The sequence below is a fragment of the Epinephelus moara genome, chromosome 14 (assembly GCF_006386435.1).
Source record: "Epinephelus moara isolate mb chromosome 14, YSFRI_EMoa_1.0, whole genome shotgun sequence".
NCBI classification, from domain to species: domain Eukaryota; kingdom Metazoa; phylum Chordata; class Actinopteri; order Perciformes; family Serranidae; genus Epinephelus; species Epinephelus moara.
The window spans coordinates 6,931,482-6,956,361 of NC_065519.1; the positions used below are offsets into that span (position 1 = coordinate 6,931,482).

Here is a 24,880-nt window from a genome sequence, read left to right on the forward strand (position 1 = left end):
CACTTTTCAGGCCCAGATCTTGCCGGAGCCTTCTCCATCGGTCAAAGGAACTGAGGAGACAGAACATTGCGGCGCGCGCGAGCGCAGCGGCTCTTAGCTTTCTCGTATATGTAGTTTTGTCCGCGTTTTTCTGCTCATGTCGAGCAGATTTTGTGTATAGTCGGCAGGACATTATCGACATCAGCTGGAAGTGCAAGGTTGACATCAGTCGGCAGGACATTATCGACATCAGCTGGAAGTGCAAGGTTGACATCACGAGAGACTTTCAAAGGGTACACAACATCCCGGACGCCATCGGCAGACCTGCGGAGTCACTGTGGATCTGCTGCCCGAGTAAGCGACGCAGACGCCGAAGGGAACGAAGGCAGAAGCGCGGGCGCCACTCGGGGATATTGGCTAGGCTAAAGAAGTACCCTCACACTCCGTCACTGCCGAGCATCTTCCCAACAAACACCAGATCTATTTCGAACAAAATGGACGAACTGGAGCTATTGATTGCCTCTAACCGCTACATACAGACCTGTGGGATTATGATCATAACGGTAAGCTGGCTTCACACGCTCATACCCGATGCTGCGGTGCAGCTAGCGGGCCGCACTAGCCACCGGCAGGACAGAAACATCGAGTCCGGTAAGAGGAAAGGAGGGGGGCTCTATGTTTATCTCCATAACAACTGGTGTAACAACAGCAGGATCATTGCTCACCATTGTTGTCCAGACCTTGAGGCTCTCTCAATGTCCTGCAGACCATTCTACCTTCCCCAGGAACAGAGTGTTGTCACCGTCTCAGTTGTCTACATACCACCAGATGCTAACGTCCGCATTGCTCTTAGTAGCTTAGCAACCATTGTAAACAAACTGCAGCGCATTCATCCCGAGGGCCTTACAAACCGCTCGTACTTTCAAATGCGGAGGGGGGTTGGGACGAGGCGGGACGAGGAGCAGAGGAGTGTCAAAATGGAGCAAGAGGACTGGATGGAGGGTAAGAGAGAGAGAGCGCAAATTTGAGCAAGGAGTAACTCCCATGCGGACCGGATGGCTGTGATTGGTCAATTTCTTTGCAGGCCTGCAGCCGCCAGAGAGAATGGATTTTTTTGGTTCCTTTTGCTCTTCACATTGTGTAGCTAGCACTATTGGGCCATAACCACCATCTAAATGATGTTAATAATAATGATCAATCTTTCTAAATGTAGACCATAGCTTTAAACAACAATAATGGTGCACATTTCACATGATTAAATGATCAATTATAATACAAAATATAAGCATGAATTTCACCTGCATGTGCTGCTCTTCTGCATAACCTCAGCCCTGTGGAAGCCAGACAGTTTGCAGAATCCGTCATTGCTGTAAACTACAGGCCACTCCACGATCTGGGCGTTTCCCAGGAGGAAGCTGGTCTCTGAGAGGTGGATAGGACGGAGAAAACATCAGCATCAAATATGGAAAACAGATAAAAGGCTGCAAAGCGTCATAACCTCTGGAGGAGACTGTACAGCTGCATGTTAGACTGGTCTAGACAGTGGTGGTAGAAGAAGTGTTCAAGAGTTCATGTGTGTAAAAGTATGTAAGTATTGTCAGCTAAATGTATGAAAGTAGTCACTGTGCAGTAAAATGTTCCCTGTCAGTGTTTCAATATATATCTGATGTTTTTGGATTATCAACACATCTGGAGATATGTTTTCTCTCGACAGGAAGGGGATAAAAAACTCTATCTGATGTGTTCACACAATTTGCGCAAGTGAAATACATGTCAAGTCAATGTAAAGACGCAATTAGACAGGAATTCCTGTGAACATCTATAGCTCAAAACTTTTAAATCAGATCTTTACTGGGGGTTGACATGGTTCAATGTCGATTTGGGTCTCATTTATCCTCTCCTATAGAATATTGTTTCCTAAATTAACATTCAATTTTGATTTAATTCATTAAACTGACTTGTACTAATCCCAGATTTAATTTAAAGTTCCTCTCCAGGCATTGATTAAAACCCTAAAACTCATCTCTGTTCATCAGAATTACATAATTTTGTTCTCATGAAAATTCACTGTATGCCTAATAAAGGCTTAGATGTAACTCTACACCTTTGACTCATTTGTTATGTACATATCTATGAATTTGCAAATTAGTGCTGCCCCTCAGCTGCTCGCCTGCAGCTCAGGCGTACCTGCTCAGCTTCACTTGTCTCATCAAAGATACAAACTACTGCTTGTAGGATATAACATGAGTTATATACACAAGACTACAAGATCAAACAGATAATGTGTTGCTTATGTCAGATAAACCTTGTTCTCAATCACCAGCTGTGACAATTCATCAATTCATTTTCTGTAGCCTGTTGGGGGTCGCCGGGGCCGACTATCACAGGGCTGACACATAGAGACAGACAACCATTCACACTCACATTCACACCTACGGACAATTTAGAGTCACCAATTAACCTGCATGTCTTTGGACTGTGGGAGGAAGCTGGAGCACCTGGAGGAAACCCACACTGACATGGGGAGAACATGCAAACTCCGCACAGAAGGGCTCCCCCACCCTTAGTTCAAACCAGGAGCCCTCTTGTTGTGATGCGTCAAGCTAACCACTGCACCACCGTGCCGCCCCAGCTCTAACAAGCTGAAATGAAAGTGAAAATAAAACTTAACACAGATACTACATGGCTTTGTTCTCTGATTTCCCTCGTTTCGCAAGTTGATGGGTTTGGTATCTAAGGTTTATTACATGTTTTTCAAACTGTGGCCGTTTTTACACTGACTGTTAAAGGTGGGAATGTTGCACCGTTTTTGCACTTGACTGTTCTGTATCAACAGTACCATCACAAAATGGGGAGACAAATTTACCTCGCCTTTAAACCCACTGCTGGGATAGTAACCGCACTGAATCACTGTCTGTGTAAAAAAAAAAGTGTGAGCCAGCAGGACGAGACAGTTGTAGCATTTTGATGATGTGTTATGTGTGCAGCGCACCAATGAGAGATTTGAAAAGCAGCTAGAGGCAGTTAGCAGCTAACTCAAACAAGAAGAACAGCAACTGAAAATGGCCACAAATTGCCGAGACACTAAGGTCTGGGAGCTTCTTACTATCTGAGCAGGCGACCAGATCAGCCGCCATATAACAGGGACAATAATTGGTTATTAAGGTCCTTGTTATTGCTTAGAAAGAGCTGTCTGACTCAAACACTGCTGTGTTACACGTCACGCCTCTTTAGCATGTGGAACACGTCCGCATGCTATCTTAAGTCTAACACTTGGGAACCATTATGCTGCCATTGTTTGGTTCTATGTAAAAAAACAAAGCTGGCGTAATGAAGGGTCTTCGTCATGGCAGTATTGCGAGATATCTGTGTAAAAAGGTCTTGTCGGTGGTACACACGGTGGTAGGCGAAAAAGCTAAGCCATGACGTTGACTGCTAGTTTCGCTCATGTCTTCTAGCAAATAAAAAGCATAAATAAAAACACCATATGGACATTTTAACAATGTTAAAAACATTGAACATTGGAAAAAAAAATTCCTGCAAAAACAGTAGTGTTTTTTGAAAGAAAACAATGCATGACATGGCATCCCAGAGTGTCAACATCCAACACAGCCCGGGTACCTCTCACGTCATATCTGGACATGGAAAGTCCACGACCAAACATCGATATGTGACAAGGTCGGAGTGAGAATGTGTTGGACTGGATGTGGTTTTTAAACTGTGCAACACAGATGGTATTACATCTACATCTGGTTTGATCATTTTAAACAAACTTAGTTGAACAACAATTAACTCTAATCTCAAATTTAAATGAATCTCTGTTTGAGCAACCTATCCTTTGGGTTTGTTGCTGGTGTAACAAGCCTAAATGTTCGTGTATCGTACCAGACAGAATACGCCTTCAAAACTCATCTGATCCTCCAGAGAGAAAGACGAGGAACAAGAGAAGGAAAATGTACCAAAAAGACTGTAACTTTAGAAAAATTCTTTGGAGTCAAAAGGTGGAAACAGTCTGTGTGGAGAGCAGGACAGATTACAGCAGTAACTCTTTGAAAGTACAAACCGTGAGTTTTATAGCAAAATAGATATAGATATAGCTGCAGCCTACTGCGTGCCCTTTGGCTCTGAAGTGCTGAGTAAGACTTGCTTCTAGAGTCAGTTTGAATCATCTCGACCTTTCTGCTCTCCTTTTTCATGCCAGCCAAATGCTTATCTGGATTTTCAGCTGAAAGTGGTTGAACATTTAGGATTCTTCAACCCCAATTGTAATTCTTTTTTACCTGAGTGCCAGAGGCTTATTTGGTTCTTTAAACCTCCTCTAAACCCTCTCAAGTTAAACCTTGTAAGTGCTCAGATAATATTCTTATTAGAGCTGGAGAGCCACTGATACAGCTTGTAAATTATTAAACTGTCCAGTGAAACCACACTGATGAATTAATCACTTTCTTTCAGTGTGAGTAACTGAGGACTTAAGGATATTTCATGTTAATATGAATGATAATCTTGTACCAAAGCTTGGATTAGAATCAGATAATGTCCTGTCGTATTACTGGACTGAGCAGTGGATATCAGGCCCTGCCTTTATTGAAACCATCGGACACCTAACTTAAACCTCCGCACTTCCTCTCAGTGTTACCGTTTCCCAAATCAGAGAGCTGATATCTCTAATTTATTCAGCTTGAACCAGAATCAGAGCTCCTCTCTTCTGGCTCAGGCCTTCTAGTTGTTTTGAGGGTTAAATCAAAGGTTTGGTGAAGCTGCGTTTGGCTTTTATGTACCCAGCTGCTGGGATATGTTGCCAGATTGTATTAGATGTGCTCCAATATTCACATTATTTAAAAGCAGACTAAAAACTGCTCTCGTGTTTATTCTTTCTATTTTTTTTTATTGTGTTCAAAGAGTATTCATTTGTTCTAGTTATTTGTGTCTAATGTGTCTATACACATATGTATATGGATATGCTGTATGTGTATAATTATATAGGCCTACTACTTTTACTTTACTCTACATTAGGGATGCGCGATAAAATCGGTACATAATGGTATTGGCTGATATTGGCTTTAAAATGAACTGATTCGGCCAACGTGCTTTTTCTTATTTTGCACAATGAATTAATATTACATATATTGAAAAGTATTGTATTTCATGTCTCCATCTGCTGGTGGGCCGTCACAATAAAAGCATGCATGTATAATATGATGCTAATTCCACTACAGATGAGACTTGATGATCACTAAAATTAGGTAGGGGAAAGAGTGGATATATCAATATCAGTATCAGTTATCGGCCAAATAAGTTGTTATATTGGATATCGGTAAAAAAAAAAATCCAATATCGTACATCCCTACTTTACATTAGACCCATTTTTGGACCGCAACCCACCAGTTAGGAACCACTGTGCTAGCATATATAGCCTAAATAAAGTTTACTTAACACTGAACAGGCCCCATATCCACCTTTTTGCTTAGCTTCAACAGCCTGCTCAGCCATTAAACTACAAAGAGCTACTAAAGAACAAAGAAAAGTGTATAAGTGCAGGTAAGTCTGTTGGGCTTACTCAATAACAGGTGTGCTTTTTACCTGTGGCTACACACTAAGCACTTCCCTCCAAAGCAAAAGCTAGCAAACATTGTTTGCCTAAGACAAAACTAAAACCTGTGCTAACCAGTCTTCAGTGTTACACGTCATTATATCTGATAAAAAGCATCCCTCTGCTACTTATTAAAGAAAAACCACCTCTAACAACAAATGGGGACACTAAATAACCTCTCATACTGTAGCTACAGAGCAGCCAGGCCACACAAAGCTGTTAGCTAGCATGCTAATCAACACTGCTTCTGAAAGAGCAACAACAAACAAGCCACCTCTGCTTTAACACCACCAGGTCCGGCTTTACTTACTGTAATCCACCAGTCACCTTTCTTCTCACACACAGCCACTCACTGGCTCTACCTGCAGTGTCAGCCATGTTTCTTACAGCCTGCTTAAAGCCCCGCCCTCTTATAGCGGAAGCCCCGCCCCTCGGCTTGCTAGCTTATGTTAGCATTAGCTTCTGTGAGCTAATGTCTTTGTTTTATAGAGGGTTTGTTTCACATTTTCTTCATGAAAAGTTCAAAGACATTTCTGGAGTTTTATTCTGACACAAAATGATATCTACTTCCTCGACTGACCTCGACGACGGTTGACGTATTCAGGCTTTAGTTAGGTAAAAGTACAAAGTATTAGCATCAAAATATAGGCTACTTAAAGTACAAGAGCTAACAGTGGGCCACTCATTATGCAGAATGGCATATTTCAGAATCATATCATTGTATTATAATTATTGATGCTTCATGTTTAGCCTAAATGTTCCCGTCTGTAAAGGTGGGGCTAATTTCAACTACTTTACTGCCACGTAGCTTAATATGCTACATCATCACTTTTTAGTTGATTTATAGTCTGTAGAATAAGCTGAATAATAAAAAGTAGTATAAAGCAACTGTTAGCCTACCTAATGTTGTCAGATGAATGTAATGGAGTAGGCTAGCTACGATATTTGCTGTAGAGTCTTTCAATTAGAAAACATTACGTTTAAGGCCTCTGACTTGTTCGGACACGTGTTCTGGGCAACAACAGTAAACCCATGTCCAATTTTCTTTTGAGTGCGGTAACCCATTTGTTTTGACTCATGCTCACCTTCACACAGGTAAAACATTGCATGTCCATTACTCATCTCAGGTAAGTGTCCATTCAACAGTTCAGTGCCTGTCAAAGGTACGTTTCCATTCATCAATTTCAGTTTCAAAATGCTGCAAACTCTTCATGCTGCCACACTTAACATGGTCAAAAAACTGTTTGATCCCAACATCACACATCTGCTGCTCATCACCTGCCTAGTTGGTAGTAGTAGTAGTAGGGCCTACCTTACATTTGCACTTAAGTACAACAGCAGTCTACTTGACTAAATGTAGATTCCACCACTGTTCTGCTGGATACTAAAATTTGAACACAACTAGGGCTGGGCAATAAATCAATGATATATCGTAATATCATAAGTGTTGTCTTTTCCTGGTTTAAAAGGCTGTATTACAGTAAAATTATGTAATTTTCTGAATTTACAAGATTGTTTTAGCCGTTCTATTTTTTGCCTCTATCCACTTAGTCATTATATCCACAGTACTAGGGATGCAAAATATTGGATTTTTTGTTGATATCCGATATGTCTATACAGAACAACTTATTTGACCAATAACCGATATCAATAAATCCACTTTCTTCTCCCCCAGATCTTAGTAATCATCAAGTCTCTTCTGTAGTGGAATTAACATCATATTATACATGCCTACTCAGAGACATGAAATACAATACTTGTCAATGTATGTAATATTCATTCATTGTGCAAATTAAGATAAAGCATGTTGGCCGATTTTAATAGTTCATATCAAAGCCAATATCGGCCGATACCGACGATGTGACGATATTATTTGTGCATCCCTACACATCAATGATGACTATTTTTCAAAAATCTCACTGTCTCAATATTTTGTGTAAAGCACAAATACTCAATCCCATAAATCTGTTGCAATATCGATATTGAGGTATTTGGTCAAAGCTAGTGTGCTATTTAATTTTCTCCGGCTGTGGCTCAGATGGTAGAGCAGGTTGTCCACTAATATAATCTGAAGATTGGCCATTCGATTCCCATTTACCATTTACCGTATTGCCCAGCCTTAAACAAAACGATTAATGTAACCATAAAAGTTCACTCTTGAGCTTGCAAATAGTGACCTAGTTTGAGAAAACAGTCAAGTGTTAATATGGTTGAAAGCTCCAGAAAAAACTGTTAAGTGTGTCTTGAGGCTGGATTGTTTTGTGGCTCTATACTTCCAAAGTCATGAGTTAACATTTATACTGAATTTATAGGTCGACATGTGTGACACAAAATTGTAACAACTACTGAGCTGGCATTAAAACAGATTCATCATTCAGCTATCACCCAGTGAAAACTGTGTGATATAGTTGAAAGCTATTTGAGATAGTAAGGAGACCTTGAGTTGAAATTTTTCTTTTATTTGCATTTAACTGCTTCTAATAGGCTCTGACTGTAATAACAGCATCTGACACTAATGGATATATTTCCCAATAATTTCACACAGATCAGAGAAGAATTGGGGGGTAAAAACTTCACCCACTTTACTTACTTTTAAAATTATATTAAGCTATATTCACACTCTTTAGTTAACCCACACAATAAGACAGCTGGTAATTTCAGCTACTGACAGAAATTACTTGAATGTACATCTTAATGCACATGTTAATGTATTTCTGGAATGTAAATAGCCGCCTGCATTATCCTCCTGTTTAATTATTTATCATGAAGGCTATTTGTTGGGTAATTTTATGCTTTTATTCCCTGGCATTATATTTCCTCTTGTTCTCATAAATGTTTATATGTTACTGTATCTGTGTTTGGATGATGAGGTAAAAGCACCATCATTTTTGGATACACAATACAGTTAAAGGTATGGACCAGTCGTCCGGTCTAAAACAAGACAAACTAACCAGATCCTTGACCAACTGATGATGAATTCATGCAGCAGATCAGTCTGCAGGCTCCTACTGAGGGGCAGGAGAGTGTGAGGGTGAAGGAGATAGTAGGCATCTCCTTATTAGCAAAAAATTATCGACACCCCATAATTTTCCTGCCCATCAACCCCCTTGTTAAAACTTAACAAGCACACTAGCAGCTGCGGTAGAGTGTAAATACAGATCAGCAGCCTGGTTAACGCCACACTGGAGAAACATCTGCAGTGGAAAAATACCACCAGCAGCTCTTTTATAATCACATAGATATTAATTATTCATTTGAGATATTCTGCATGGCAATACAGAATATATCCCCGGTCACCAGGGAGAACAGCAGAGGTGGTTTTAACTGTTTAACTGTTAACTACAAACTGCTTAGACCAGACGTTGCAGTGCTGTAAACCATCCCCCACTTGCATGTCATATGTTTTTAGATGCATGAAAATCATCTTTATACTGATTAATCAAGGGAAAGTTTCAGTTTAGTTCAACTGGGGTCTTGTTTTTGTAGCAACACAAGGATGTTGCTGCACAAGTAGTGAGCACACTTGTTGCACAGGAAAACTGTGTGCATACATACAGGCCCAATAGGGACTACAGATGGAAATTAGCTTATAGCCAAATCTGGTGCAGTTAAGAAGCTGTGCACGGTCCCTGTTAGATAAATGAAATAAATACAGCTATGTTCACTGCAGTGGGTCAAAGTTAAAGCGTGACATTGGTCCATAAACTGTGATGGATGTTTTACAGCAAACATTTTGGGAAATAATTTGACTCTCTTATCTTTGTTTTCTCTTCTAAATAAGTTTGATTAACCTGGGGATTTGTTTAAAACCTGTCTGACTGTCTGATTGTGTCTCTGGACCATCTTTCTTGACTCTTTTTGCAAACCTAACCTACGTACTTTACATTGAGTATGTAACTTTACGTCAAGTAAGAAATGTGGTGACACCCAATCATGTTTCTTCTTCTAAACCTAACCAACATAACTTTGCGCTAAGTACTTAACGTGATGACACCCAACCATAAATCTTTTCCTAAAACCTAACCAACATGAATTTTATCTCCTAAACCTAACCTACATAACTTTGCATTAAGTAGCATGATGACGCCCAGCCATGATTATTGCACTAAACCTAACTTATGTATCCTTAAATTGAGTATGTAACTTTACACTATGTTCGTAATGTGACGTCACCCAACCATGTCTCTTTTCCTGAGCCTAACCAACATAAATTTATTTTCCTAAACCTAACCTACGTAACCTCATGTTAAGTATGTAACGTGACGACACCTAACCATGAATCTTTTCCTAAACCGAACAGAAGTGAATTTAGTGTGCTTTACCTAACTTACGTAACCCTATGTTAAGTACATAACTTTACGTTAAGTATTTAATGTGACGACATCAAACCATGTTTCTTTTCCTAAACCTAACCTACGTAACTTTGAGCTAAGTACTTTACGTGACAACACCCAACCATGTTTCTTTCTTAAACCTAAACTACTTATCTTCCCACTAAGTACGTAACTTTACATTAAGTATGTAACTTTATGTTAAGTACCTAACGTGACAACACCCAACCATGTTTCTTTTCCTAAACCTAACCTACGTAACTTTGCGCTAAGTACTTAACGTGACAACACCCAACCATGTTTCTTTTCCTAAACCTAACCTATGTAACTTTGCGCTAAGTACTTAACGTGACAACACCCAACCATGTTTCTTTTCCTAAACCTAACCTACATAACTTTGCACTAAGTACTTAACGTGACAACATCCAACCATGTTTCTTTCTTAAACCTAAACTACTTATCTTCCCACCAAGTATGTAACTTTACATTAAGTATGTAACTTTATGTTAAGTACGTAATGCAATGACACCCAACCATGAATCTTTTCCAAAAACCTAACCAACATAAATTTAAACGTAACCAACGTAAATTTACTGTCTAATTTACGTAACCCTATGTTAAGTACATAACTTAAACTTAAGTATATAACGTGATGACACCTAACCATGTTTCTTTTCCTAAGCCTAAACTACATAACTTCACATTACGTACATAACTTTACATTAAGTACGTAACTTCATGTTACGTACTTAATGTGATGACACCGAACTATATTTCTTTTTCTAAACCTAAAGTGGTAGGGGCGCTAATTCATTTGGCACTATTTCATTAGATATCAAACGAACCATTGCATGAGGATACGTTCACCAGTTACACTACTGCACATTGATTACATACTGTAAATGGTCCACTGTAATGGATTCCCTACGGTATCACGGGTAAATTTTTCTTCAAGTCTTGCAAGTCGTTTTGTTTTATAGCAGACAGATAAAGACTGGATCCAGCAGCTCCTTGAAAGGTCAGAAAACTATCACCTGCTTTAGAAGATGGTCAGTAGTATACAGAGAGACACCTACAATTTGTACTTAATGAGCTAAAGCTGCCGATAACGTCTTTCAACACCTGCCAGATCTGCTGTACTTGTAACTTTGGCAGGTAATCATTCATCAGTAAGAGAAGTGCCTCTTTTCCAAAAAAATGTTGGCTAATAAAAGACAGAACTCAGGATGAAAAGACACGGCAACAACTCTTCAGATTTGTGCGTGCCCACAAACATTACAGGCCTGCAGTGTTCCCCAAACCATATGTTTAGAGCAAGGAGGATAAAACCTGTGAAACAGCATTTAAACTATGAAAGGACACTCAGATGTCCACAGTGAAACCCACACCCATTAATTCTTGAAGGTGTGTCAGCAGCTCTTTGCTTTTTACAGACCCATGAGTAAAACCACTTGACTGATTTCACTTGGCAGCCTTCTGATGATATAAAAAAAAAATGTGACGATAATAAAATTGTTCCAGCTGTAGTCAGGGAAAAACCTCACTGACTGGGTGGTATCTGATTTTTAATAAAACATAAATTGGTTCTGTTTACCAGTCAGACTCACTCCAGTCAACAAATGACTACATAAATACAGAGGGAAAACTTGCATGTTATTTCAAACCAAGCGAGTATATTCTGAGCCTCTACAGTGACCTTTTATTTAATGTTAATTATCTGCATGAAGGTGGAACAACAGGCTGACAGAATGACACTAAAAAGAGAGCAGAGGAAGAGGCTGGTTTACCAATTTTCACCTAAATATCATTTGGATTTTTTTAAAGAAGCAAAGTTTTTTCAGACTGATTTTCAACTGGATTTTATGTCACCAGTCATTTAAAAGTTTTTGTTTTTTTACTGCTGCAAGAAAACTTAGTTCACTGCAGTTTACAGTCAGTAAATGTAGAGAAAATGATCTGCTGGTCATGTTTTGTAAATCAAATTTGCTTTGTGGTGGTTAAAGCTAAATAAAGTGAGTACTTGACGTGCTCCACCCACCCGAACGCCATTGCAGACCAAGTACCCTCCCTCGTGGCAACAGCCCTTGTCAATGGCAGTGGCCCCCAGCAGGACAATGCACCATGCCACACCACAAAAACTGCTCAGGAATGACCTGAGGAATGGGAGAAAGAGCTCAAGGCATCGACCTGGCCTTCAAATACCCCAGATACCAATCTGATCTAACATTTGAGAGACCTTCTGGTTCCCCAGAGGTATCCCCAATCGACGGTTGGTGCTCCTTGGACCGGACTTGGCTCTGACCTGTCAAGGCATGGACACAGGATCTCTGTTGGTGTCCTATAATGTCTGGCACCAGAGTGTTAGCATCAGATCTTTTGAGTCCTGTGGGTTGTGAGGTGGGGTACCAGCATGTCCCACAGTTGTTTGATCAGATTGGGATCTGGGGAATTTGGAGGTTAGGTCGACACTTAGGTCGACTGGCCAGTGTTACTCTGTGTACGGTGTGTGGCGACTGGCGAGTGTTACTCTGTGTACACGGTGTATGGCGACTGGCTAGTGGTACTCTGTGTACACGGTGTGTGGCGAGTGTTACTCTGTGTAACACTCGGCTTATTAGTGGTAATAACGCATTATCCGCTGGGAGGCGACAGAAGTTACGCACTATAGCTTTAACTTTCATTCTTGTCCCACTGCATTTCCCCTTGATGGCGTCGAGCGCCATTAAACTACAATGGCGACCAGCTGCATATCATGCCAATGTTAAAGGACTGCTTTTTTTTGTCAGTGTCTGACGCCGCAAGTCATTTCCCAGGCGCCGAATTTCGACGACTTCGGAGTGAGACTGGGTTGCTCATTCCTGCAGCACTCTATGCTCTGCAGATTAAACGAAAATTAGAACAAACAGCTACGTGTAGCCCAGAGAATCAGGTTTCTGCCTCAAATCTAACAATGTCCAGCTCAGTCTGAAGATGGTTGAGCCAGACCTGACAGAGTCTGAGATGTCCTAAAATAGCCACCGTACAGAGGATTATCCCCTCAATTTAATGCAACAATATGAGCTTTTCTCTGGCACCACCCACAGGACAAACATGACATTTCCTGTCCCACTAGTGGTGATAAGAGAAGGTTTGTTTTCCTGTTTCAGTCCTGAAATGTTGCTGATTCAGTGGTCAGAACAACTCACACAAGACTGCAGTGCATTATGGGTAAGCTCTGGGTCACACCTTTAACGCAGAACAATCCAGAACAATATGAGCCTCATCTGTTTTCTCTGTCTTTTTCCAAACAATTACTGCAGCGGTTCTTCAGCACAAAAAGGAACTGTAGTTATTTAAACTCATCCTCTTCTTGTTTTAAGGCTAAAAACCTGCCGGCTGCAGCCTCCTGTGTGCCCACCAGTATTAAAGAGCTGACTAAGACTGAATGCAACACCCAGAATCATCTTGCCCTTTCCTGCTCTCCTCTTTCATCACAACCAATTACTTAGCCGAACCGAGGCTCCTCAAGGCCGTCAGCAACAGAGGCTGCTTGGAGAAGTGTAGCTTCTGAAACAGTGTTCGGACCATCAGGGGACTCAAACTCTCCACTGAAACCCACTGATGAGATTATTAAGCATTAACGGCTGATTCAATTGTCAGGGAATTCTGTAATTCTGTTCTACATGAGATCTTTTAATTTCAGATCTAATTCACAGGCAAAATGAAAGACTCAAGTGAAACAAAGAGTGCGCTCATGCAGAGGAAACGTGTGGAAACATGCAGGTTTTTCAGCTTGTTTTTCTGTTACAGTGATCACACAAACCTCAATATACAGATGCCAGGATTTTAAAAACATTGAGGTCATGAGTCCCACTGACACACTCCAAACACCCACAGGAAACACTGACCCTGACTGGAACCACTGACGACTGAATTAACCCGTGAAACTCAAACTGAATTCATCAAAATTACACTTAGTTGCAGACTGTTTAGATCACTGCATGTCATATAGGCTACATTTTGTCCTTTTCTGTCACTGAATACTGAAAAAGAAAGAAAGATGAGTGGCAGAATCTATCTTCAGGTATGGATTACATGGGTTTCAGGAGGAGATCTGTCAGTATGATTAAGGTTCTTTATACCAAACTCACTGTTAAGCAGCACTTGGGTTGTCCTTTAAGCTATTCTCTGTCCACCAATCTACAGGCTGAGGTAGCGATGGTCAGGGGAAAGGTCAGTTAGAAGCATTAAGTGATGTTTTCTTGCACAGTTAAACCCAAATTAAAAACCCTGTCTACATGACCTCAAACATATCTTTGGGATCTCTCAACTGGAATTTCTTGTTACTTACCAGCCAACACTGATACTGATATGTAGTGTGATAAAATAATATTGTTTGGACAGAAAATCCCGCACGCTGTTCTTGTTCTGCTTCACAATTTATTAGCAAAGCCAGATATATACTTCTGCGTGGAATCGACGCTGTTGCCTGACATGCATCTTCCCAGAAATGTAACTGCATGTCACGGTCACACAGACCTCATGTCTATTTCTGTAAGCTGAAGCCATTTTCCTCAGTGGAAACAAAGCTTTTACTTACTTTAATTTCACAGAAAAGGAACAATAAATTGTAAAGACAATAAAGCCTCCACAAAAATAGCATTTTAAGTCTTGTGTGTGATTTATCCTGGCTTCATATGAGCAGAGGAAATCTCCGCTTGTCGCTAGGCTAATTTATACAATGTAAAATGCCATAGGCTTGTGCTAATAATGTTAGCATGTTGTATTTGTTTGGAAAACGTGTTTAGTATAAGACAGTTGTTTTGTCGGTGAATCTTGTGAGCTGTAATGGAGCCAAATTGTGTGCCGTTACCTTTGTTACATGTTGCTGTTGTCCCTGGTTTTATATGAGAAGAGGAAAAGATCGTCGGCTGCTAGGCTAATTTATTCAATGTAAAATGGCATAGGCTTGTGCTAATAACGTTAGCATGTTATATTTGTTTGGAAGATGTGTTTAGTATAAGACAGTTGTTTTGTCGTTGAACCTTGTGAGCTGTAATGGAGCCTAATATTGTAACGTTTCCTTTGTTAAATGTTGCTGTTGTCCCTGGCTTCATATGAGTAAAGGAAACGTCTGCTAGCTGCTAGGCTAATTTAATTTGTAAAATGCTATAGGCTTATGCTAATAACATTAGCATGTTGTATTTGTGGGGAAAATGTGTCCAGATAAAGACAAGTGTTTGTCTGTGAATGCTGCGAGTTATAGTGAAGCTGATTTGTGTTCTTGTGTTTGACATTGTCGCTTTTAAGCCACGTTTAATGTGTGTTTTGGGTGTGTTTGAATCAATTAAACCCTGCAGTTGACTAGTGTTTTGGAAGTGTAACTGCAGACTGACACAGACACACCACCGCACAAGTATAAATGCTCACAACGGCGTAGGCTACAGTGTTAGAGCTGAGGCACAATTATAAATCCCACTTAACTATGCTTCAGTCCTCCTGGACTTTGTCAAGAGTATTAATTAATTAATTACAACATTGAGCTTAAACAGAAACTGCTCCGCCTATTTCACAGGTGTGCACAGGTGTGGGGGGATTAATCAGCTGGGCATGATCCTCAACAACTGCTAACAACTGATCCTCTGTTTGTCTCAGATTTCTCGACCCACCCTCCCTTCCCTTAATCCATCATCCTCCCTACCTCATCCCTACCAACATCCCTTCATCCTCTCTTCCCTTCTCCCCTCATCTCTTCTTATTCAGTCAGGTGCATACCTCTCCCATGTCTCATTCTAGGAACCGTCTGGGGCCTGTAATGAGCTTAGGTCTCCCTCTCTCTCTGCCCGATCTCCAATACATCCTCCCAGATCAACCTCTCAGAAGACATCCCTCTGCCACCATTCCTCAACAACTAACACCACCTGAATTACAATTAAACATTTAAACGACACATTGTTGTGGCGTGCTCCTTGCCAGTGAGAGGCTTTTTAGTGAAGATGCATGTGTTTGCAAAGCACTGAGCATTCGACTGGATAAATGAGACTTGTATTACACTGCACGAGCTGTGTGAGAGTTTGTAAATGGATGTTTTGATATAGTTTTGCTGTTGTTAAACCTGGTCCCCAGTCAATCAATAAATCAATATGTTTGCTGTGGAGGCATGCGAGGAAAACAAAGTCTTGTTCAAAAATTCAAGGCAACATGATACAACTGATATACAAATGGTGGTCATTTATGGAATGGGTTAGATGAGGAGTTTAAGGGAAGCACATCTACAGAGTACTTTAATGTATCATGTGCAGGCACAGTGTTTTAAGGAGGTATGCAGAGGAAGAGGGGTGATGCTGATGAGTTAGATGGGATGGGGTTTGTATATTTAATATCTACGACTGTTGTTTATTTATCTTTATTAATGGTTAGAAATTAGTTTGAGATAGTTGTTGACAATTTCCTTTTGTACACTACTTCCTGCTAATTTTTGAGCATGTCTGTTGATGTTTTGTTTTTGTTTTTATTTTTTGTTTTGCTCGAAATGAAGTCATTCATTCATGTGCATGACAACGCAAAAATATTAAATGAATTGGTCAGATTTGTCTTGGATAATTCTCTCAACATTATATATATATATATATATATATATATATATATATATATATATGTATTGGGCATATTCCCGAATACATTTGTGTTTAAATAAATTACTACGAAGAGGGGGCCAATGGGGGCCCATGGCTCAATTTTTGCTCCGGCCCTGCCTTTAACTCTGAAATTGTGTTATGTTTTATTTGCTTCTCTATACAGAACACTACACTAAAACATTACATTTTCTAAAAAGAAGTATAACTGTTGACTTTAATCAAATATTTGTGCTGTTTATTGTAAAGAAGGACGATCTCAAAAACTTTATTTTATATGTCATTAACTGGCTTTTGAGTTTGTCAAACTAAAAACCAAACTTTGGTGTGTTTAATGTCATTTTTTGTCTCTAGATACCCTGAACATATAGTCACAATTGTAAGACCATTATAAGTGTATCTATATGTGGATATTGCCTCTCATAAAGCCCCGAACACCACAGCTCGAAAGGTTTTATGGTCTCTGTCTCTATGTACTGTATACCCATTTGGATCACTGACAGCTTATTGGCTACAGATCGTTTTTGTAATGAAGTAACATAGAATAATAAATGCCAGAAAATAGTAAAACTATGAACAAATCAGAACAATAATTAGTTGCAGCCATGTGTCTGGTATCACTGACAGGTCAACAAACGTCTGATCCTGCAGATATCATCCATGTGGTCCATGTTACAGTTTTAGCCCCAAAGATTCCCCAAACTTAAAGGCAGCAGCATCAGAACAATCTCCTCACATCATTCCAGCTAATTGCTTTTGTGTCTTCTCGAGCAGAAGATAAAAAGAGACACCACACCAACCAATGGCTCCCCAATTAGGGCCCAAACTCTCCCTCAAGGAATCCATGGCTCTGCCTGAGGCGCAAACACCGCGATGACAGACAGACACCCCGCGCACCCTCCCCATCCACAACCCTGGCTTCCACTCCGGCCAATTACTCCTCTGACTTTTCTGGGAAGATAAAGAAATCAATCTAATCAGGGGAGAGGGCGCGTGTTTCTCAGGCCGGTGCCAAGTCCGCTGCACTTTATAGCGCAGATGGAGACAGGGGAAAAAAACCCTGAGCTGTGTCCTGACAAAACAAAAATGCAGCTGAGTAATTCTGAAGACATTAAGATGATGAATAACTGAGAGGATATTTATCATTTAGTCCAGCTGATCGCTCGTTTTACTTCACAACCTGTCACTTAGTTTGGTCCCATAAACAAAACGCAGCTCTACAATATTACATAATGACGGAGCGCACATTTAGGAGGTTTATTACATTTCAAAGGCGACTCCCTCCAGGTGGGGACACGTTTCTAAAAATAATAATAGTATCAAAAAGAGGCGGAGCTGACAGGTAATGATCAGATGGCTCCTGGTTTATTGGCCGATCCGCTGCCGATGTTTATTAGTACAACCCGGCGCGTTAATGAGCAAAATAAACTTTTAATCCTCAGTTAAAAACGCAGCGTTTGTTCAGAAGCACTGCTTTTATTCGAACATAATAATCTCATATCATTTAGAGACATAATTTACATGATATAAGATCGAAAAGTCGAGCACAGGCTGATGTGGAGGGGATTAAAACGGTGCGTAACAGTGACTCCGGGGAGCATCTTGAGGAAAACAACCGGCGACACGACCCAAAAATCAAGCATGTTTTCCTCAAAACTGCAACACATGTATCTCCCAGTGGAAATAATCCCTTGAACATGTAATTTAGATCAGTCTAAGGTTACTTATTATGATGTATGACACACTCATGTCGCCTCAGAGAGGGGGAAACTCCATCACTGCGGAATAAATGCGGGTATAAAGTGAGATTATGTGCCTTTATCCTCCACCAAACCTCCGTGGTTGCACTGGTATGAAAATAAAAATAAAAAACACAGTGTATTCCAGCAGCAGAGTCCGGGTCCAAGCCTCCTGGTGAAACGAAACCCCCCAAAACAAGCCTCGCTCCGGCGCGCGGACTCACCACTTGAACGCCGGACGATGTTCTCCAGAAAAGTGTTCTGCGGTGCCACAAGCCCTCTCTTTCCCCCGGGCATCCTGCTGCGGGCGGGCGGAGCTGGTGTCGGTCAGGGTCTGTGGCGGTGTGTGTGCTGCTCGGTGGTCGGTACTGACGCTGGCTCTCAGTCGGACCGATGGAGAAGCTCATTGTAACCGTGCGCTCTGGCTGCTCGGGGCGCACTGAGCCACGGCGGCGGCGCTGCATCCCGCTGCCTGACCGGAGCGCCAGGACGCATGCGTGTCTGCTGCTGTGGGCTCGGTCCTCCAAAATAATGATGATATGATATGTTTAATGTCTGTGTCGTAGATTATGTGTGTAATTATGCCAGGAATTAAAAAAAAACGACATTTTTATAAGACTTGGTCAATTAATATATTTATAAACAGCTTAATAAGTACAGAAAATATATTCAGGCCTTAAGTTTCGTTACAGTATCAGTGTTTTGTTGTTATTGATGTTTTATAAAAATGTATTTAGTGTTTTCTATCTACAGTTTGAACACGTGCCACTTTCTTATAAATAATGATATTATATTACAAGTCTGCCTTTATAACTAATGGCGTTATTAAAGGTTAACAAACGTTAAATAGTGCTTTATAATGCATTAATGAGATCAACTTTGGGGTTGCCAGGTTGTGAAAAATCCCTCCCTGGTGAGACAATAGTCAATAAAGATCAATACATAACTAAATAATTATAAAATACTCTGGAGTCTCACTTTGCAATGAGTTATTAGTCTAATAAATGATTAATTCTGCAGTTATACATGTTACTGAAGTCAATAAAGGGTTTCTGCAGCAATTGATTTTGTTTGTGGTTGTAAATATTAATAAGTAATTGATTAATAAATTGTAGTCCACAGATGCTGTGCAGCCTAGAAGCATGTGAAAATGTCTAGCAGCCTTTTTTTTTTTTTTCAATTAATTCAAATGCATTTGTTCCTGCTCCACGCATGAGTGTTTAATTTCCATTTTTTCTTCCCTTGTGCTGACCCTTTTCTTCAAGAGCACCTGTGTTTTTTCTCAAGTCTCATATGGTCCTCAAGCACACTACAACCTCATTCTTCTATGTCAGAATGTCTATTTTTGGTTTTAAGGGAAGTTGTGTGCCGGAACTTTCTTGGTGATCAAACTTGGCATGCTTGGCTTCCATAATCTTGCCATCACTGTGAGGTTATTAAGAAAGCAGCAGAGCTAAAATGTTGTTTATCAAGAAATAGTTTGCAGACACAAAAACTCCCCTTAGAGCAAGGAATTTTCATCATTATACTTTTGTTTCTTTATAGAATTAACAAACAAGATAGATAATCCAGTTGCCAGGAGAAAATATTGGTATCGTACATTTCTGCACACTACAAATATGTGGCATTTATCCGTTTCATATTTATCATATCAGTGTTTCCAAAGTGACACAGTATACAAGCTGACTTTGTCAACAGGTGGAGGGGATGGGGGATATGATCGATGGCATACCCCTTGGCGAGACGCCTGCGAAGCTGCAGACTACTGTAAAAGACAAAGGTTGCTGTTTTAGTGACCTGTCACTGTGTTTCCAGCAGCTTTGTAGGGACCAAATATACTGTAGGTGTTTTTCAGTGATGCATTGTTGTTTTTCCACCTGGGGTGTTTTTCAGTGATGCATTGTTGTTTTTCCACCTGGGTTAGTTCCTGAAGAAGTGATTGTTTTTTACAGACATATTGCTGTGTTTCCTGAAGGGATTATGCTATAAAAAATTTTTTTTTTTTTTACTGAGACATTGATGCAGGGCCTTAAATATAGACAGTGCAGGCAGTGCACTGGGGCCCGTGGAGTGGAGGGGCCCATAACGAGAGCTGTCCCTTGCAAGTGATTCAGATTGCCACCTTGAATATATCTCCTCTCCTGAGACTCTGTTTCTTCATATGAGGACATCACATTTTGGGTTAACTTGACCTTATACTTCATTCTTCTTAACTTAGACCTGTTGTCCTCATTCTTGGACACTTTTTGTGCCATCTAGTGGTGGTAAGACCACAGTACACTAATCCATGTAAAAACAAGATGGCAGCCATCTCTGCCAAGACAGTCTGCAGCTGATCCCGACACAAAAGTGGGCAAGGTCCAAAACCTGATCACATGTTATGATTGAAACTTGTTTTTTTTCCATGATCATTAAGGTTTTCAGTTTGATATAGCGACAAGTTTGACCATTTTTAGCAACNGGCAGCCATCTCTGCCAAGTCAGTCTGCAGCTGATCCCGACACAAAAGTGGACAAGGTCCAAAACCTGATCACATGTTATGATTGAAACTTGTTTTTTTCATGATCATTAAGGTTTTCAGTTTGATATAGCGACAAGTTTGACCATTTTTAGCAACACTAACAAGCTAAGACGCTGTTAATTAGAAAGTACTCGTTTGAGGACATTAGGACTTTATTATTGTCTTGTTTTAGGACACTGGGACTTTATTATAGCGTTGATAATGTTTAGTTTTTTCATACTTAACGGGTCCTAGTTATCCCTAATAGCTAGGAGAAACTAAAGCACATACCAAACAAAAGTTTGGGTCTCAGTAGGATATACCTGTGTTCTGAGAGGAATGATAAATAAAGAATGTTTCTAATTTAAAAATGATGTTATTGATTACTTGCATTATAGTGTGCACTGGGGGCCCGTTATAACTTCCTCGCGCCACTGCAGATGGTTTCTCCGGCCACGATTGTGCCACTTAAACTGTGCAGTTAGTTACAGTGTGGAAAAGAAAGAAAGAGCCACACTAGCTGTTATCCCCTCCTTCTGCTCTTTATGCTAAGCTAGGCTAATCAAGTCCTGATGTCAATTTTTTACTTAACGCGCAAACATCCATTGAAAGTGATATCCTTTTTTTTCATCTAACTGTTGGTAAGAAGAGTAAAAAAAAGCATATTTCCCAGAGTGCAGAGCAATTCCTGTAAGAAAACCACCACCCTACATCAGAGACAACAAGCTACAGCAGATTAACCGTCCGTGAAGTGGCTAATAACAAGAAACAGCTCCTTGTTTTACCGTGCTGAGGTGACAACAGTCTCTCCCTCTCTGCAGGAGTCCCTCAGGAATGCTCATTAGCTTGCATGAAGGGTTAACAGGGCCCAAAGGAGCCAAAGGCCCAAACCAGGCGTCACACATCTGCACTGGCTGTCTGCTGGACCTGACGCCACCATTTAAAGTATTGACTGGAAAAGAGGCTGCGCACCTATTTATAGCTTTAAACAGTCTCATATGCATTTAGGTTGGTGGAATTAACTTTTTTTTTACTACGGCTTGTAATGACTGGAGCACATTAAGGTACGCTGCAGGCCTGATTGAGGGCGTCAGGTTTCTATAATAACTGTTCCTTTAAACAGGACACACAAACATCAAGGAAATCATTTTGTCACAGTGGTTCCCAACTTTTTGTTGAAGCAATGTCTACCTCTGACCCCTCATCACTGTTTTTGGTCTGGGTGTTAGTAGCGAGCAGCTCAACCAAAAAAAAATGTCTCCACTTGCTTCATTTAAAAGATTTTAGAGCCCTGAAGTGGTGAAACAATTCAGTATTTCACAAAAAAAAACATATATAAAAAACAGGAATAATAAATATAATTTAGTGAAACAGAAATTTGTTATTTGTCTTTCTTATTCCTTTAATTATCTGGTGCCCCCTCAGGTTTTTATGCCCTCCTTGATGGCCCCTGACCCCCCCCCAGTTTGGGAGCCAAAAACCTAAGATGCTACAATCTTCGGTAAGAACACAGGCAAACAATGCATTATATAACCACAATAAAACCACGACAGGACCAGTATAACAATATAAAGAGTGGTTTTAACATAATGAAACCCAAAATCAATTGTAAAAAGACGACTGAAAACCACAGTTAGGTTTTAAATCAATATAGAAATAACGAGTGTAACGTTACAAATGCAACCCCGGAGTTTTAAAACTCAACCGGAGTCAGTGATGACTGATGAGTTTTAGAATAAGGTTACAGTGCTAACATTAGATAGTAGCATTAATGTTACTAGTAAGTGTAATGTTACGCGAGCGGTTACGTCAGTCGGTGGCCTCCACATGGGGAAGACAGACAGGACGCTCCGGCCAATCATTGCATTCGGACCGACAGTTTTCTTAGAACCATATGAGAATGGTATAATTATGAGTTTTTATCTCTGGTGGAATTCACTTACATTTCTGTGTGCCATCAGCTTATTAATAACATTTTAACCTAAACAAAGAAAAGTGTAAAATTTCCAGAAAGGTAAGTGTCGCTTTAAGTATGTGTCTTCCAATGGTGCTGTATTTTTGCTACCAAAGTCCCATTTCATGTTGTAGTTATATAAAGAATTGTTTGCACCGCGTTGATAAACTGCCTCTGCTGTTTATGGTGGTAACATCCCTCGAGGAAATATCTACAATTGTCCACGGCAGTAGATCACGCTGTGTTCCTATTGGCTGACGGCTGTGACAGGAGAAGTTGTGAGAGACAAAAAGAAAATCAAACATGTTAGACTTTCTGTCGTGACGTCAGTTGTCGTCTACTATGACACACTACACCAGATAAAGCGATTGATTATCACATGTAACATGCACGGCTGGACAGGCTCACCACAACAAACCACAGAGAAGCTCAGATTACAACACACACAGAGGGAGCGTGACTTCCGTCTCTGCTCAGGACATGATTACTCCTCTATATCTGTACAGAGCAAATAGAGGTTTGTTGCATTATTAATGCTCCGAATGTCGCCTATGGAACCTTTAAGATGGAGTTGAAAACAAATGTGAACCTGTCCTTTAAAATGAAGCACCGTCTCATCGTGAAGGGTAAAGTTATCCAGTTATTCACACATGGGAGATACAAAAGATTAAAGAGTCATTTCTCTGCTCTCCTCTCCTGTTGATCCTGTCACAAACCCTCAGATATATCTTGTGATTCCTCGAGGGTTTCCAAACCCAAAACACACACAATACTTTACAAAACTCTACCAACTACCATAAGTCACACTTTATGACACAAACAATGTATCATGAATATGATCTGAGTCCTGCAGGTGTGAGTTGCTGCAGCTGACACACTCACTCTGATGTTTGACTGTATCTCAAAGTCTTATTTACAAATCTCTCATCTACATTTCTGCACCTGTTAACACCTGCTGACTCCCATCTGACGCTGTCGAAACCACCTCAGAGGAGGTATTACAGCATTGTGTGTGTGTGTGTGTGTGTGTGTGTGTGTGTGTGTGTTGCCAGTAAACGTACATGGTTCAAAGCACTCCTGTGGGACGCCCTTAATTGTCCCACTTGCATCATGGGGTATCAAACATATGTGACAGCGCAGGTCGGACAGCTGTCGGCAGCTGAGCTCTGCAGACGAGCTTCTCTGTCTCACTGCGCACATATACACAGATGTACGGAGGCTCATTGAAGACTGCTGTTAGAGAGTACTCAGTAAATGAATGGAGGTGGCTTTACGTTGATAAGGAAGGAGGAGGGGCCCTCTCTGCTACTGAGACTTTCCCCGCCAGAGTATTATTTTGACCGCCAGCATTTTTGATCATATTCTCCGATTCACTTACGAGACTCACAGAATAATTTGTTCTATGAATATGTGAATAGTATGTACATTAAAATAAAGAACATACCTTCTGTTTTCATACTTAAAAAATATTTTATTCTGTCTTATTCCATTCGTTTTTCAAGCACTTGAATTTGTGCATTTTCATTAAAAAACAGAAAATTGCATTTTTGTCAAAGACAGTCATTTTCAAGTATAAAATCAATTTCACATTTACATTTTTCGTTTTTTTGTTTTTCATTTTCTTATGTCAATTTCGAAAATAATAGTCAGTTTGAGGTATAGCGAAACACGTTGCCACGTTCAGTGATTGTTCAGTGTTCTGTTGTCTCCCTCTCCTCTGTGGTCGTCTTGTCCGTGTGTCACTGTCACCTTAATGGAGATCAGGTTTCGTCCCACCAAACTCGTTTCCAAATCAGATTCAGAATGTTGATCAGAACAGGAAGTGTCGGAGTCTGCTACATCTCCTCAATAAACATCATTTTCTACTGGTTTCTAATGTATCTTCTTCTTCGTTGGTTTTTGGAAGTGCTGTTCTATTTCAGATGTGTAACAACGCCCCCTATCTCATAACAGTGAAAACACAGATTGCCGTAAAATCTCGTCAATGGCGAGGAAAGTCTTAAAGTGGTTGGTCAGTGACTTCCAGTGTCAGACACTAACGAAAAAAGCCATCTTTTCACGTCAGCATGATACATGGCCACTCGCTGTTATTGTTTAACAGCGGCCAGCAGCGTCAGAAGGAGGGACATCAATGAATGAATGAAAGGCGGGCACAAGGGGTGATGGATAGGTC

General features: G+C 40.4%; 1 protein-coding gene across 1 annotated transcript in view; it reads right to left on the reverse strand.

The window, feature by feature from the left end:
• LOC126401138 (potassium voltage-gated channel subfamily H member 5) overlaps window positions 1-18,688 on the reverse strand; it is a 157,933-nt gene extending 139,245 nt beyond the window's left edge. Inside the window, exons 1-2 of the mRNA XM_050062240.1 lie at window positions 18,478-18,688; window positions 1,278-1,401 (exon numbers count right to left, since the gene is read on the reverse strand). Coding sequence (XP_049918197.1) covers window positions 1,278-1,401; window positions 18,478-18,550 — 197 coding nt within the window. The 5' untranslated portion in view covers window positions 18,551-18,688. The remainder of the gene's footprint in view (window positions 1-1,277; window positions 1,402-18,477) is intronic.
• Window positions 18,689-24,880: the final 6,192 nt, after the last annotated feature.